This window comes from Schistocerca nitens, chromosome 7 (assembly GCF_023898315.1).
Source record: "Schistocerca nitens isolate TAMUIC-IGC-003100 chromosome 7, iqSchNite1.1, whole genome shotgun sequence".
NCBI lineage: Eukaryota > Metazoa > Arthropoda > Insecta > Orthoptera > Acrididae > Schistocerca > Schistocerca nitens.
Window position 1 is genome coordinate 336119639 of NC_064620.1, and position 15212 is coordinate 336134850.

The 15212-nt window shown below is 44.7% G+C and overlaps 1 protein-coding gene across 2 annotated transcripts in view; it reads right to left on the bottom strand.

The window, feature by feature from the left end:
- LOC126194732 (rhophilin-2) overlaps window positions 1-15212 on the bottom strand; it is a 484380-nt gene that overhangs the window by 317871 nt on the left and 151297 nt on the right. The window contains exon 2 of one of the 2 annotated variants that reach the window (XM_049932984.1): window positions 3408-3532. In XM_049932984.1, coding sequence (XP_049788941.1) covers window positions 3408-3485 — 78 coding nt within the window. In that variant the 5' untranslated portion in view covers window positions 3486-3532. The remainder of the gene's footprint in view (window positions 1-3407; window positions 3533-15212) is intronic. The other variant, XM_049932987.1, reaches the window with a different exon arrangement.

The following is a 15212-nucleotide window of genomic DNA, read 5'->3' on the forward strand; positions in this document are numbered from 1 at the left end:
CCGACTGTCGATGAGCCGACGGCGTCATAAATACAGCTCCGGCAGCGCCGCTAAGGGACTCGGCAATTGCAAGCTCGGAATACAAACACGGAAAAACTGGACTGCAGGCCGGCGAAGACTAGTTCCACTTACCGTGTTTGTCGCTGCGGCTGCAACTCCCATGCAAATGAGCGCTGCGGAAGGAAGAGGTGAAATGTGGCGCCGCACGTTCGTTCGAGAGGGGTGCGGCCTCTACTTAACAGGCGGCGGCGTGGAAGGCCGGTGTTTCGAATCCCGTCCTGCAACCGCCCCGACCATCGGCTGCCGAACGTCTGGGAGTGGCCGCTCGTGGCTGAAGCCTTCTCTGCTTGAAATACTCCGTTCTACATCGAAGTCTACGTAAATACTCCACAAGACTCTGCACAGTGCATAGCGGAGGGTACTTCGAACAACAATATAGATTTTCTGTGCTATTCGACTTGCGAAGGGACGATTACACTATATTTCTCTCTACGCGCACTAACGTCTTGTTGTGTTTTTTTTTTTCTCGCGATCCTTGAAAAAGATTTATATTGTTGCCAGTGTTAAGTGTTGCACAGTCATCTTCGTACCCAATTTCTCTAAATTTAATCGAGTTTTGCGAAAACTAAACCGTCTTTAATTTATGGATGTCCATGTTACTGCATAGCCGAGGGACTTCAGCTGAATTATATGAGAAAACTACCACCAGAGTTCTCTTTGTGAGCACAGTGATAGCATTGGAGTCAATATGGAGTCGAGTATAGACTCCTGATGGAAGATAGCCAACGTGTGCTAGTAAGGAGGATTCCACAGTACATGCTCCACGGAAATCAAATATTCTTTCGGCAATGGTGAGACCTGAGGAAGGCGGTAATGTGCCGCCGAAACTAGGTAGTGGGATAGAATAAAGACGTTCGTAAGGTACAGCTGAGGTGGTACTTTTTGTCTTACAAACCGTCTTCCTTCCGAAGATACCCATTTACCTTCCCAGGGCATATCTGCTACTCTTTCGTACGGTCCCTACCGACCAGTCACGATTTACACCAACAAGAGTATTTTCATCTCCTGTTTACTCCCGAAGTAACCGGTTTCGGCATTCCATTATATCATCATCAGGCCCTCTATGGTAACATAGCGGCTGAGCTTATATTCCAGACGAAATATCATGGAAATGCGAAATAGTATCCGCACGAGCGTATGTCCCACGGCTATGCACTCACAGAATACGACGATCGTATAGCTGTGTCATATACGCCGATGCGGATACTGATTCGCTTCTGCACGATTTTTGTCTGGCAATATAAACTCAGCCATTATGTTACTGTCGAGAGTCTAATGATGGCGTAATGGAATGTCCAAGCCGCTAGCCCCTGGAATAAATCGGAGATATAAATACAGCTGTTGGCTTATTTGGTTATTACGTTACGACCCCAGCATCTCTTCTCTGAATTTGTCTTATGTCTGTTGTCATACCTACTTAAGACTCAGTTTTTGGACACACCGAAATTATCGTTCAGAGCACTTCTGCTGTAAAAAAAAAAAAAAAAAAAAAAAAAAAACCGACTGTCACAATGCTATTTGTCAGCAGGTTGCACCTATTGAATATTAATGAATTGTATTTTTCATTCACATAAACATAAATGCAGTATCGTCACTGTTCTTCCACACATTTCTTTCGTGCTTTTACATAGGATTTAACGGTATTTCTCAATCTTTATATTAAACGCAGGATTTTGTCTTGCTCATAGTCTGTCAACACTCAGCACAGTCTTTGTTTATTTGGTCACTCATTTCTCAAAATGCTCTCTTTCCTTGGAGATCAGACGGTGCGATGAAATGAGTTTATGGGCAATATTAACTAGAAGAAGGGACGGGATGACGAGATGTGTTAAGATACCAAGAAATAATTTCCGCGCTATTAGAGAAAGACGCCGAGGGAAAAATTGCAGGGAAAGATAATTGCGCCTGAATCTACTGTTATATTCCAAAATCTGAAAAGGAAAGCGAGTGAGTGACAGCGAACGCTTAAAATGGCACAGAAACTTGCTTAGAATATAGGTGACTCATACAAAAACAATGGTAAAAGCGATCGGCATGCTAAACTGTGCGTCTTAGCATGCGAGACATTTGAATGGTCACCCATACTAAGTCTGTGAGAGGTTATTTTGGTAGCAAGAAGGAACAAAACCCTTCACCCCTTTGACACCAAAAACTACGAAAAAATAAAATTTTCAATGAAATTTATTTTACCATCATAGTAGTAAACTAATTTAACATGAAATTGGGAAACAGCAAACAATCACTTGTTTTCAGATGGTGGTTTCACTCTGGAACCACTAGGACACGCAGTTTTCAGCCACCGATCATTTCATGCAATATACTTTTAAGCAACTTCGCGTTTTTCCTACACAAAATCCTACGTCTCTGCACTTCCGTAACTCATTAAGCCTAAAACGGATTATAGTCCTAAAAACAACCAAAAACGGGCCTAATTAGAAGCAAAACTAAAATTTCTATCTTAACTGCGTAGTGTCAGAATTGTTTCATTTCAATAATACTCAGACAAGTAGCAGTAAGAACTCAAATTTACGTTAACATAAGTTAAATTACTTACTTTCACTGTCGGAGATCTCAATATGGCCACTGTAAAAAACAAACCACCACCACCACCACCACCACCACCACCACCACCACCACATGTCAGTCTCCTACAATCACGTAGCATAGTCTCCTACAATCACGTAGCATAGTCTCCTACAATCACGTAGCATAGTCTCCTACAATCACGTAGCATAGTCTCCTACAATCACGTAGCATAGTCTCCTACAATCACGTAGCATAGTCTCCTACAATCACTTAGCATAGTCTCCGCGCGGAAAGCTGTTAAGTGACTACTGCAAGGCGCTACATTCGTAGAAGTACCTGAGTGTGCTACTAGAAGTCGCAGTCTTGCAGCATAGGTAGTTTCATGTAAGGGCTCTGGTACATAAAGAAATTAAAATGGTTATTTCAGGCAGAAACTACTGGGGCTGAAAGGGTTAAAAAACTAGCTTTACACAGCAGCTGTGATGATCAATGTTTTCAGGCAAGACAGTTGGAGTATAAAGCTACACAGGGATACTATCTTCGTTTTTCCTCGTTTTCACGTGTGTCACAACTGCACATGCTCCCATGTAGAACAAGGCGGTGCCGATCGCCGCGGCGGTTACGGCGGTACGGACGGCTATATCGGATGACTGATTAAGAAACTGTCTTTCTAAAAAGAAGAAAAAATCCTTTCATGCCTACCTGCAATGGGATCAAACGCCGTACTTTTGGACTGGTTGTCTGTCACTTCCCCACTGAGCTATCGAGTCACAAGAAAGAGAAGAAGCTGGGAGAGAGCTGCTTTGGGGGAGGGTACTCACCCCGGTTCTCTTGCGAGCGTCGGCGCCGGCTGGAAGGGCGGCGGGGTGGTTGGAGCGCTGCTGGACCCACTTGAGCATGGCGGCATCGCGGGGCGGCGGGGGCGACCTCACTGCTGGCAGCGCATCTGCGGCGCGACACCACACTCAGCCACAGCCACAAACAACTAACTGCACTCGCCTGCAGACCGAGTCACCAACAGCTCCAAGCATAGGCAAACACCACCACTACCCACTTGCCTTCCGGGGTTTATCTCTCGCACAGGGTGGAGGGAAGAAGAAGGAGGAGGAGGAGGAGGAGGAGGAGGAGGAGAAACAAAACTATGGTAGGTTAGAGCAGTGTAGATGGCGTCAAATCGAACTAACATTTCTGAATAACCACAGGTCGGAAGTTGACCATCTCCGTTTATACGATTATTCTGGAATTCACAAATAAGTTCGGAACAAATAATTTTTGTGCCAACACCTGTACAATTTTATTTATTTTCAACATCTCGCGGTCCTGTCACCAACTGCATAAATATTAATTTTAATTTTAAACCAACAGCCTCAGTTGCGGGGATTACCTAGATTTACCTAGGTTTCAGTCGGGATAAGCCAACCGTCAGAATAAAATTAACTGCCATTTGTCCATAGTGGACGTCGTCAAGTTAGAATTACAAATCCATAAATTATGGTCAGATCGTAAAAACTTATCTGAAACTGCCTCGGCCCCACTTCGCGACCGCGATGCGGCAGCTACGAGTGCTGTAGTGGAACTGACCGTAGCGTCGTGATTCCCGCCTAGGCGGACACACTACCTTGCGCCTGCGCAGAAACTGTGTGATGGGTACTTGTTGGGACAAGACGCGGACGTAACTAGTCAATAGGATGTTCAGTGCGCTGTAACCATAGCTAAGCAAATGCTTAACATTTACGTCTCAAAAGAAAAAAAAAGACGTACTCATAATAATGACATTGTTGGCTTTATATTATCCTTACCACTCCTAAGTTCTTTAAGGTGATTAAACTTCGTGCTGAAACACAAAATTTTCCTAGACACGCCACACGTTGTAAGCACGTGATGTCATGTCATGACCAACGAATACTTCATAAATTTTATGAAAGTCAGTACGTTCTGCACAGGATAACATACGCCGTTTTCCTCAGCTGTACCTTTATTTCACTTTACTAGTAAATTCAAGGTCAGGAGTTAGGTTCGCGTATTGTCTCATCAAGTACCCATCACACAGTTTATGCGCAGGCGCAAGGTAGTGTGTCCGCCTAGGCGAGCCTCATGACGCTACGATCAGTTCTAGTACAGCACTCGTGGCTGCCGCATCGCGGTCGTGAAGTGGGGACGAGGCAGTTTCAGATAAGTTTTTATAGTCTGACGATAATTCATGGATTTGTAATTTTAGCTTGACGGTGTCCACTATGGACAAATGGTAGTTGCTTTTATTCTGAAGAAGGTTGGGTTATCCCGACTGAAATCTAGGTAATCCCTGCAACTGAGGCTGTTGGTTTAAAATTAATTTTATTTATTCTCTTCCAGTTTCGGTACTGGCAACCATCTTACAGGAGATGCACATCAACTGATCAAAAATGCATCTCTATCACATACGGCTACATATGCTATCTGAGAATCTATGTTTTCAGCACAGCGCTGTATGGTAGAGAAAGATGGGCTGTGGGAAAACCAGAACAGAAGAGAATGGAAGCATTTGGAAGAATTTTGTAAATTAGGTGGACTGATAAGGTAAGGAATGAGGTGGTTCTCTGGAGGATCGAAAGAATATACGGAAAACACTGACAAGGAGGGATGGGATGACACGGCATCTCTTGAAGACATCAGGGAATAACTTCTACCGGGAGCTGCAGAAGGTGAACTGTAGAGGAAGACAGAGCCTGGAATACATCCAGCAAATAATGGCGAACGAACTTTGCAAGTGCTACTCTGAGATTATGAGCTTGGCCCAGCAGCGGAATTAGTGGCGGGCAGCATCAAACCAGTCGGAAGACTGATACTAAACAATAATTCAATTTGTCTGACTGCATATCCTCCACACCTCAGTTTCATTTTCGTTGCGGTTAGAATTGCATTTTTCATTCTAGTTTGTTCCCCGATCTTTTTTGTTTGTTTTTATTTTTCTCTTCATGATTCTCAATATGCATCTCGCCAATGCTCGCTCAGCCCCCCCCCCTCCCCCACACTTTTGAATCAGTTTCGTAGTGAAAGTTGATGACAGACTGGCATAAAGTTAAAATGGTAATACGCCCTTATTTTCAAATCATCTCTTCCGCCTAGTTCTTCGAACAACGCCTATGTTCTGTGCAAGAGGCAGTGTGACTCGATTTGCAGGTGAGAGGAGGCAGAAACGAGAATTATCGATAAAGAAGACACAGCTTCTTTCTGCGCACATGAGGAAGATAATTAAGCAATTGAGTTTCTGCGTAGGGAGCGTCACTTCCTTAAAGAGTGGAGATAACCGTGCTCTGCCTCCATATTCTTATATTTCACAAATAATCCTTGCGAGTTATCAACTTCACTGTTCTATATTTTGTCATACGTCTAGCTGATGAACACGTGCTTTGAGCATGATGTGCGTTTTATACCTTACATCCATCTACTGACGTTACCAGAATGGATGTAGTCAAAGTAATTATCAACTCGTTAAAATAAAATTATTTAATTAGTTAGTTGGTAGGCACATCTCTACACCCCTGGCATACTTATTCCACACTACGGCACCGTAGCCAACCGCCAGTGCAGCCAAAAGATAATGGCCCTGCTCGTCTCTACTACTTCAATTTTGTTTAGGCTCCTGTAGCGGAACGTTACGGTATTGTGGCGAAGGGATTTCGGTGCGTACCGGAACTGTAGACGTGTAGCTCTGAAACTAAAATTTATTGCCTACTTATTCTCAAGTAACATTTAAAACTTTATTACTACCTATTGTAACTGTCATATACATCAGGAGAATCGGTATCTTACTGCTTTTCATGGTCATTGTCCTCATAAGTAGCAGTTATTTCTGACAAGGGAACCTCCCCATCGCACCCCCCTCAGATTTAGTTATAAGTTGGCACAGTCGATAGGCCTTGATAAACTGAACACAGATCAATTGAGAAAACAGGAAGAAGTTGTGTGGAACTGTGAAAAAATAAGCAAAATATACAAACTGAGTAGTCCATGGGCAATATAAGCAACATCATGTACGATCGAAGCCCAGGAGCGCCGTGGTCCTGTGGTAGCGTGAGCAGCTACGGAACGAGAGGTCCTTGGTTCAAGTCTTCCCTCGAGTGAAAATTTTACTTTCTTTTTTTTGCAAAGTTATTATCTGTTATAGTTCATTGACGTCTCTGTTCACTGTAATAAGTTTAGTGTCTGTGTTTTGCGACCGCATCGTAAAACCGTGCGATTAGTAGACGAAAGGATGTGCCTCTCCAATGGGAACCGAAAACATTTGATCGCAAGGTCATAGGTCAATCGATTCCTCCACAGCAAAACACATATGATATATTCTACACGACACTGGTGACGGCATGTGCGACAGGAGTATGTTGTCGACCCACCTAACTTGTACACTTGGCGAATGGGTAAAAAGATTCTTCTACCTTGCTAGATTTAGGTTTTCTTGTGGATGTGATAATCACTCCCAAAAAAGTGATGAAAACATAAGAGTTGGTCACATAAACTGAAAATAAAATATTAAAACTTTTCATTCGATGGAAGATTAGAACCAACGACCTTTCGTTCCGCAGCTGCTCACGTTACCACGAGACCACGACGCTCCTACGTTCCCAGTGACCTTGATGTTGCATATCTTCCCATGAACTACTCAGTTTGTATATTTTCCTTATTTTTTCACGGTTCCACATAACTTCTTCCTGTTTTCTCAATTGATCTGTGTTCAGTTTTTCAAGGCCTAACCACTGTGCCAACTTATAACTAAATCTGAGGGGGGTGCGATGGGGAGGTTCCCTTGTGAGCAGCCAACACCTCAGCTTGAGGTAAGAAATACTGTTACGTTCTGCCTGTAGCTGCCAGACTTAACAGAGGGTGGGTGGTGTACGCCAGTGAAATTTTTCAGACGTGGTAATTATTTTCAAGAGGTGATGGCCCTCTGTTCGTGTATGTATAACACTACCATGTCATCATCTTGAGCTGCGGGTGAAATTCTTTATCTACTCAACCATTTGCAGTCGACGGACCATCACCAGTGATGTTCCTAACAGTATTCACACTTCTGTGTTAGGCGAAATAAAATGTTCAAATGTGTGTGAATTTCTAAGGGACCAAACTGCTGAGGTCATCGGTCCCTAGACTTACACACTACTTGAACTGATGCTAACAACAACACACACATCCATTCCCCCGGGAAGACTAACATCCGGCGGCAGGGGTAGGCGAAACAAATTGATGATCATCGTGACTGTCGCCCCCGTCGTCGTGATGATCACGATCGTCGTGATCGTCATATATATATATCATCAGCAAATGAAAAAAAAACATGAATTAGGCACATCATAACAGATTACATCTTCGATGTATAAATGCCGTACACTACCCAGCACTTTTTTTTTATCCTTCCAGAGTGATGATGTACGAGGTGCGTTCAGTAAGTAATGGAAATTTTGTTTTTCTGAAAGTAGGTTGCTTTTATATAGCGTTCCAGTACACCGTATTATTCCCCACTCTTTTGGCTACAAAACCCCGATTTTCCCTCTAGCCGGCGCTGTGCAGCTCTACGAGCGCCGCTCCAGATTCTGCCCAGTTGGTCAAGGGAAGACGACCAAGCAACGTAACTTCTACTTCATAGAGGCTAGCCATGACAGACTTGGCCTTTGTTAATTCAATCATAGTGTGTCCAACTACTAGTAACTGTTAGCTTTGATACATTAACGGCTTCGTACCTACGCGCTCATCTGTACGCAAAGTTCAGTAATACTATTATTTGTATATGTTCATACACCAGTAAAAGAGCTTTAATCTATACGCAGTACCGAAGTACTGCACATTTTCCTGCTCTTAGTCGCGCCCTTCACTCTCGCCCTATTTTGCTGAAGCAGTTACAGGAGCAGACCCACTCGCCGCCTTCCAGGCGGGATACAAAACGCACAACAGATTGAAGACAGAGTATGCGAGATCCGGGCTGCAGGGTGGATGAGAGCCAACAGTACAATGAAGTTTTGTGAGCTGCTCTCGAGTGCGTACACTTGTGTGAGACCTTGTGTTGACAATGGAGAAGTTCATTGACATTTTTGTGGCAACGACCACGTTGAAGTCATTTCTTCAATTTCTTTAGTGTAGCGCAATACATTTCAGGATTGATCGTTGCACCACCAATGAAGACATCGAGCAGAATAACCCCTTCAGACTCCCGGAGGACTCTCGAGATTTTACCGGTTGAGGGTGTAGCTTTCAACTTTTTCTTCATAGGGTGGATGGTGTGGTGCCATTTTAGGGACTACGCTTTTGTTTCTGGTTCGATGTGAGGAACCCGTGTTTCATTGACTGTAACGGTATTCGACAAAAATTGTCACGATCGGCCTCGTAACGCGCAAATAATTCCGCACAGACGCTCCTTCGTTGCTCTTTATCGTCTTCTGTTAGACGGCAAGGAACCCAGCGGCACGCACCTTTCGAACTCCGCAGCTGGTAGACGAGTGTGTCAGCACTACCAACAGACGTCCAGCTATGCAGCGAGGTGTTTGTGATCCGTCGATTGCCTCGGATGAGAGTGTCCACACGTTCCAACACTGCTGGAGTCTCAGCTATGTGCGACCGGTCGGCCGGCACGTGGGAGATCGGACAGGTTGGCGCAACATTGTTGCGATGATGACAGACGTCTCGTCCAACGACTCATCCTGCTTTTGCTCACTGCCACGTCTCCGTAGACATTCTGGAAGCGCCTATTAATATCTGCGATGCTCTAGTTTTCCCCCGATAGAAGGTGACAGTTCTCTGCTTGGACCACATCTACGTTACACACGCCAATTTGAAGGAACGTATAGCGCCGCCAACAATCGGAGCCTTATGCAACCATAGGATCTGAAGTGGGAATATTACAAGATTCCACAACAAATTCGGCATTTTTTCAGCCTAACTGGCAGAGAAAGAAAATGTGTTGCATACGTACTGAACGCCCTCGTAATTTATGTTACAACGTAACAATGACTAATAATGCGTGGATTTTTCCATTTGATGATGATTTTATATTTCGCCTAACATGAAGCTGTGGATACTTTTATAAACGTAGTGATGGTCAGTCGACTGAATCTGGTTATAAAAATCATTATTTTATGAGTGCTCAAAGCATCGTGTCATCAGAACATGGGGTGATTTATTCATTATTATTCCTTTCTTTATGCCGAATATAGCCTTGGAAGATGTTTTTATCGTTATAGGTGGTACACACATTACAACTGCACCTACAACACTTGCTGGTCTTACTACATTAAGATGTGCAATTTCTTCTTAGAACGAATGACATATACGGAACAGTGAAGTAGATATATTTTAAACAACGCAAACATACAAATGCGCGCGCGCCACACACACACACACACACACACACACACACACACACACACACACACACACACGGAGAGGATGGAGAAAGTGTAATAGGAGGGGGGAGGGGGGAGGGGGGAGGGAGGGAGGGAGGGAGGGAGGGGGCAGGGGGAGAGGGAGTGGTAAGAGAGAGAGAGAGAGAGAGAGAGAGAGAGAGAGAGAGAGAGAGAGAGTATGGGAAGGGGGGGGGGGGGGGGGAAGGGCAATAAGAGAAAATGGGTCAACGCCCGGCGCACCAAACAGAATTCAACCTGAACAACAAGGTAAACTGTCGAAACTATGTGTGAGGATGACAGGAGCAATAGCAAAGTTCTGCAGAGACAAATATTTCGTGGCTACAGCGAGGAAGTATACGGAATCAGTTTTTCGGTATACAGCTTTTATGGCCTAGAGTGAGTCTGTTAAACTGCGCCTTTGTTCTCTCCGGAATCTTAACGAGAAGTTTTGCTTCAGCAGTGCCGGGACACACCGATTACAGGAACAAAGGACAGAATGTGAGCTGAAAACCTCTGCAAGGCATAAAGCACAGCAGGAGAAAATAAAGCACCGTCCACTATGAATCAAGTAGCTGAGCATGGAACGACATACCACAGCCTTGTCTACATTGACAAAAGAAACTACCTCAAGATGAAAGGCTGCTAAGAAGATTTTGTTTCTGAGGAAGTACAAGCGTGAAACAGACGCTTTAACTTGATTAGTCATTTCAAACACGGCAGAGTAATATCCTAAGAAGACTGTGGAGTTATCGAGTGTGCTCCAAGAGGGGTTCTCGGTCAATCTGAGCTAGCTGAAGTTGAGAACCCCGTCGGGTATTCAAAATAGACTTTAAATGGAACATGGTCACAGTAGCCTTTATTCGTTTTGAATACAGTGGGTGCTAATTTCAATGACTCTAATCTGAATGAACACAGTATGTGATTGATACCTAAGAGCCGGCCGGAGTGGCCGTGCGGTTCTAGGCGCTGCAATCTGGAACCGAGCGACCGCTACGGTCGCAGGTTCGAATCGTGCCTCGGGCATGGATGTGTGTGATGTCCTTAGGTTGGTTAGATTTAATTAGTTCTAAGTTCTAGGCGACTGATGACCTAAGAAGTTAAGTCGCATAGTGCTCAGAGCCATTTGTACCATTTTGATACCTAAGAGAAATCTTCAGATGTAAAAGTAACTTCGTGTGTACCGCAATGATGTGTTTTACGAAGATTACTGTTCTATATATATATATATATATATATATATATATATATATATATATATATATATATATATATATATGTACGGTAACTTTGTCATTTACCAAACTATAGGAAGTAATCTCCGAGAGGGTAAGGAGCACAAAAGGTCATTTGGGCATGCGACTGGAAATTCATCCCAACGGGTGTACGCACTTGTAGGTGGAGAGAACAGTACATTACAATGGATCACAAAACAGTCTCGCCCGCAAAAACATTTATTTCGATGGTAATAGTCGATGTTTAGACATCCTCAGACCCTCACACCATGATGGTAGGCGGAGGTGGTGAATGTCCCGTTCCATTCACTGTTACCACCTACCATCATGGTATGAGGGTGTGAGGATGGTCGAACACTGACGGAAACCGATTCCCATTGAAATAAATGGTTTTGCGGTCCAGCCTGTTTTGTGATTAATTCTTAAGTACTTTTAGCCAGACCGCTGTCTCTCCACGAGAAATGTTCCCATAAAGGACCAGAGATAAAAGTAATTAATGCCAACTTACAAAAGGAGTGACCTAACCGGTTTGCAGAGGAGGCAGGGCCGAGGCGGGAAAACCGCACCCCAACTACCCATACCGAAAGTAGTAGATACGTTATTTCTCAGAGTTAAAACCACCTTCTCGGGGGAAACGAGGCATCAGTTCAACCTTCTGTACGTCGTCCGCCAATATTAGAGGCAAACAATCCTGAAATCATACTTAGCGTGGACATCCAGGAGAATGCCCCTTCCGGAACTCACTTATTCTCGTTGGGATACCTGAATAATGATCCTTAGGAAGCCCCCGTTGAAGAAAGAAATTTAACAATGCATTGCAGTTCCTCAAGAAATGTCGTAACGTGTTTCGCCCTTAAACCATACCTGAGGTATTAGAGACCCCCCACCCCTCTAGTATGTACATAATCCACTCATATTAATGTGACCAACGCCTATATTCGACGTCAACGTCCAATAATCACTCTCAGACGGCAGGTGGTAGCACTATCTGTGTTGAGTAGATAATGAGTATCTGAGGCACGCAGAACACAGTGCAGATGCTGGAACGGAGCGATTTATCTGACGTCCGAAAGGCCACTGTCACTGGCTTTCCGGCCAAGGATGGATGCATTTCCGTTAACAGCTAGATCTGTAAACTGTTCTCGTGCCGCTGTGTTTGTAGTATACTGTTTATAGATAAGTGCAATATACAAAACTGGTGCCTTGGAAACTGTCGAGCACAAGGGCAACAGATGACAAGGATGAACGACAGCTGCACAGATACGCATCTGCATCTGCATCTACATCTACATGATTACTCTGCAATTCACATGTAAGTGCTTGGCAGAGGGTTCATTGAACCACAATCATTCTCTCTCTCTACCATTCCACTCACGAACAGCGCGCGGGAAAATCGAACACCTAAACTTTTCTGTTCGAGCTCTGATTTCTCTTATTTTATTTTGATGATCATTCCTACCTACCTATGGAGGGTGGGCTCAACAAAATATTTTCGCATTCGGAAGAGAGAGTTGGTGACAAATTTCGTAAATAGATCTCGCAGCGACGAAAAACGTCTTTGCTTTAATGACTTTCATCCCAACTCGCGTATCATATCTGCCACACTCTCTCCCCGCTATTACGTGATAATACAAAACGAGCTGCCCTTTTCTGCACCCTTTCGATGTCCTCCGTCAATCCCACCTGGTAAAGATCCCACACCGCGCAGCAATATTCTAACAGAGGACGAATGAGTGTAGTGTAAGCTGTCTCTTTAGTGGACTTGTTGCGTCTTCTAAGTGTCCTGCCAATGAAACGCAGCCTTCCCCACAATATTATCTATGTGGACTTTCCAACTGAAGTTGTTCGTAATTTTAACACCCAGGTACTTAGTTGAATTGACAGACTTGATAATTGTACTATTTATCGAGTAATCGAATTGCAACGGATTTCATTTGGAACTCATGTGGATCACCTCACACTTTTCGTTATTTAGCATCAACTGCCACCTGCCACACCATACAGCAACCTTTTCTAAATCGCTTTGCAACTGATACTGGTCTTCGGATGACCTTACTAGACGGTTAATTACAGCACCATCTGCGAACAACCTAAGAGAACTGCTCAGATTGTCACCCAGGTCATTTATATAGATCAGGAACAGCAGAGGTCCCAGGACGCTTCCCTGGGAACACCTGATATCACTTCAGTTTTACTCGATGATTTGCCGTCTATTACTACGAACTGCGACCTTCCTGACAGGAAATCACGAATCCAGTCGCACAACTGAGACGATACCCCATAGGCCCACAGCTTGATTAGAAGTCGCTTGTGAGGAACGGTGTCAAAAGCTTTCCGGAAATCTAGAAATACGGAATCAACTTGAGATCCCCTGTCGATAGCGGCCATTACTTCGTGCGAATAAAGAGCTAGCTGCGTTGCACAAGAACGATGTTTTCTGAAACCATGCTGATTACGTATCAATAGATCGTTCCCTTCGAGGTGACTCAATGTTTGAATACAATATATGCTCCAAAACCCTAATGCAAACCGACGTCAATGATATAGGTCTGGGAGAACACACTTGCAATTGCTGAGCAACTGACTGCCCAGATGAACCAAGAGGGTTATCAATAGTGTCTCCTCAGCGACCGTTCAGTGAGTTGGAGCGTAAGGGCCACCGCCTGGTTCATGCGCCCATGCTGACTGTTGTTCATTGGCGACGAAGGCAGGAATTCGCACAACAATGCCGCAACTGGGAGTACCCTGAACGGCGGCAGGTGGCCTTTTCAGATAGATCACGTTCCATGCTCCATTGGACAAATAGCCTAGGCGTGTGCGGCCCCTCAACAGTTGTCGGAAGCATTCAGGTCGGAGAAGGGAGTGTTGTGGCCCGGGGACTGTTTTCGTGGCATTCCCTGGGTGATTCTGCAAGACACAATGGATCAACACTCGCATGCATGTATCCTTAGGGACCATATCCACACCCAAATGAAGTCAGTTTTACCTCTCAACTATGGCATCTACCGGCAGGGCAACGCAACGTAACTTGACACACACCGAACGAGGTGGCGCAGTGGCTGGCACACTGGACTCGCATTCGGGCATCCTGTTTTCCCTTAATCACTCCAGGCAAATGCCGGGATGGGTCCTTTTAAAGGGCACGACTGACTGACTTCCCCGTCCTTCCCCAATCCGAAGAGCCCAATGACCTCGCTGTTTGGTATCCTCCCTCAAACAAACCCCCCCAACCCAACTTGACACACAACTTGTATACTATGTGCGTGATTCGAAGACGACCAGAATGTGTTTACTATACCCTCCTGGCCACCAGATTCTCAGAATTTTAACCCAATCTAGAATCTTCATTGGCGCTAAGGATCCTCAACCGAGGAACTTAGCGCAGCTGGCGACGGCACTGGATCTACATCCCTGTCTGTACCTTGCAGAACCTCACTGACACTCTTCGTGCACGTTTGCGCTGCGGAAGACTGTAAATTCACGCTTTCGGCAGGTGGTCACAATGTGACTGGACTGCGCATAATTAGTTCAAATAACATGCTTTTTTCGCATCCTTATTTGTTAAATTTTTAATATGGAGTACTTTAGCACCACGAATAGGACAGTATTTGAGGGTTAAGCACATCAGCCATACGCCTAGCACAATGTAAGTTACTTTCAACATCTTCTGAAACTATAGACTTGTGTTACTTTCTGAACGCCCCAAACCCGTTCTTTCCACGTGTTATCTTCGGTGACAGACGAAGCAGGAGCTACCTGACGGTACAGCTCAACCCTGGACTCTCGCCAGCAATGAGTCAGGCACCTCGCCAGAGATACGACCTCATCGTGATCCCTAGTCCGGCAGTAAAGATAAAGCACGAATAAGAGACGAGCGCGGCGAGAAATTAAAACCGCCACATTTTTCACGTGCGGCGTAACTGGAGTTCCTGGCGACAGTTTTAGTGGCCACGCGTCCATTACAGGCACCATTAGGTTTCGACGGCGTACGAATTACGCCGCGGGTCCCGTGCAGACCAGCGAG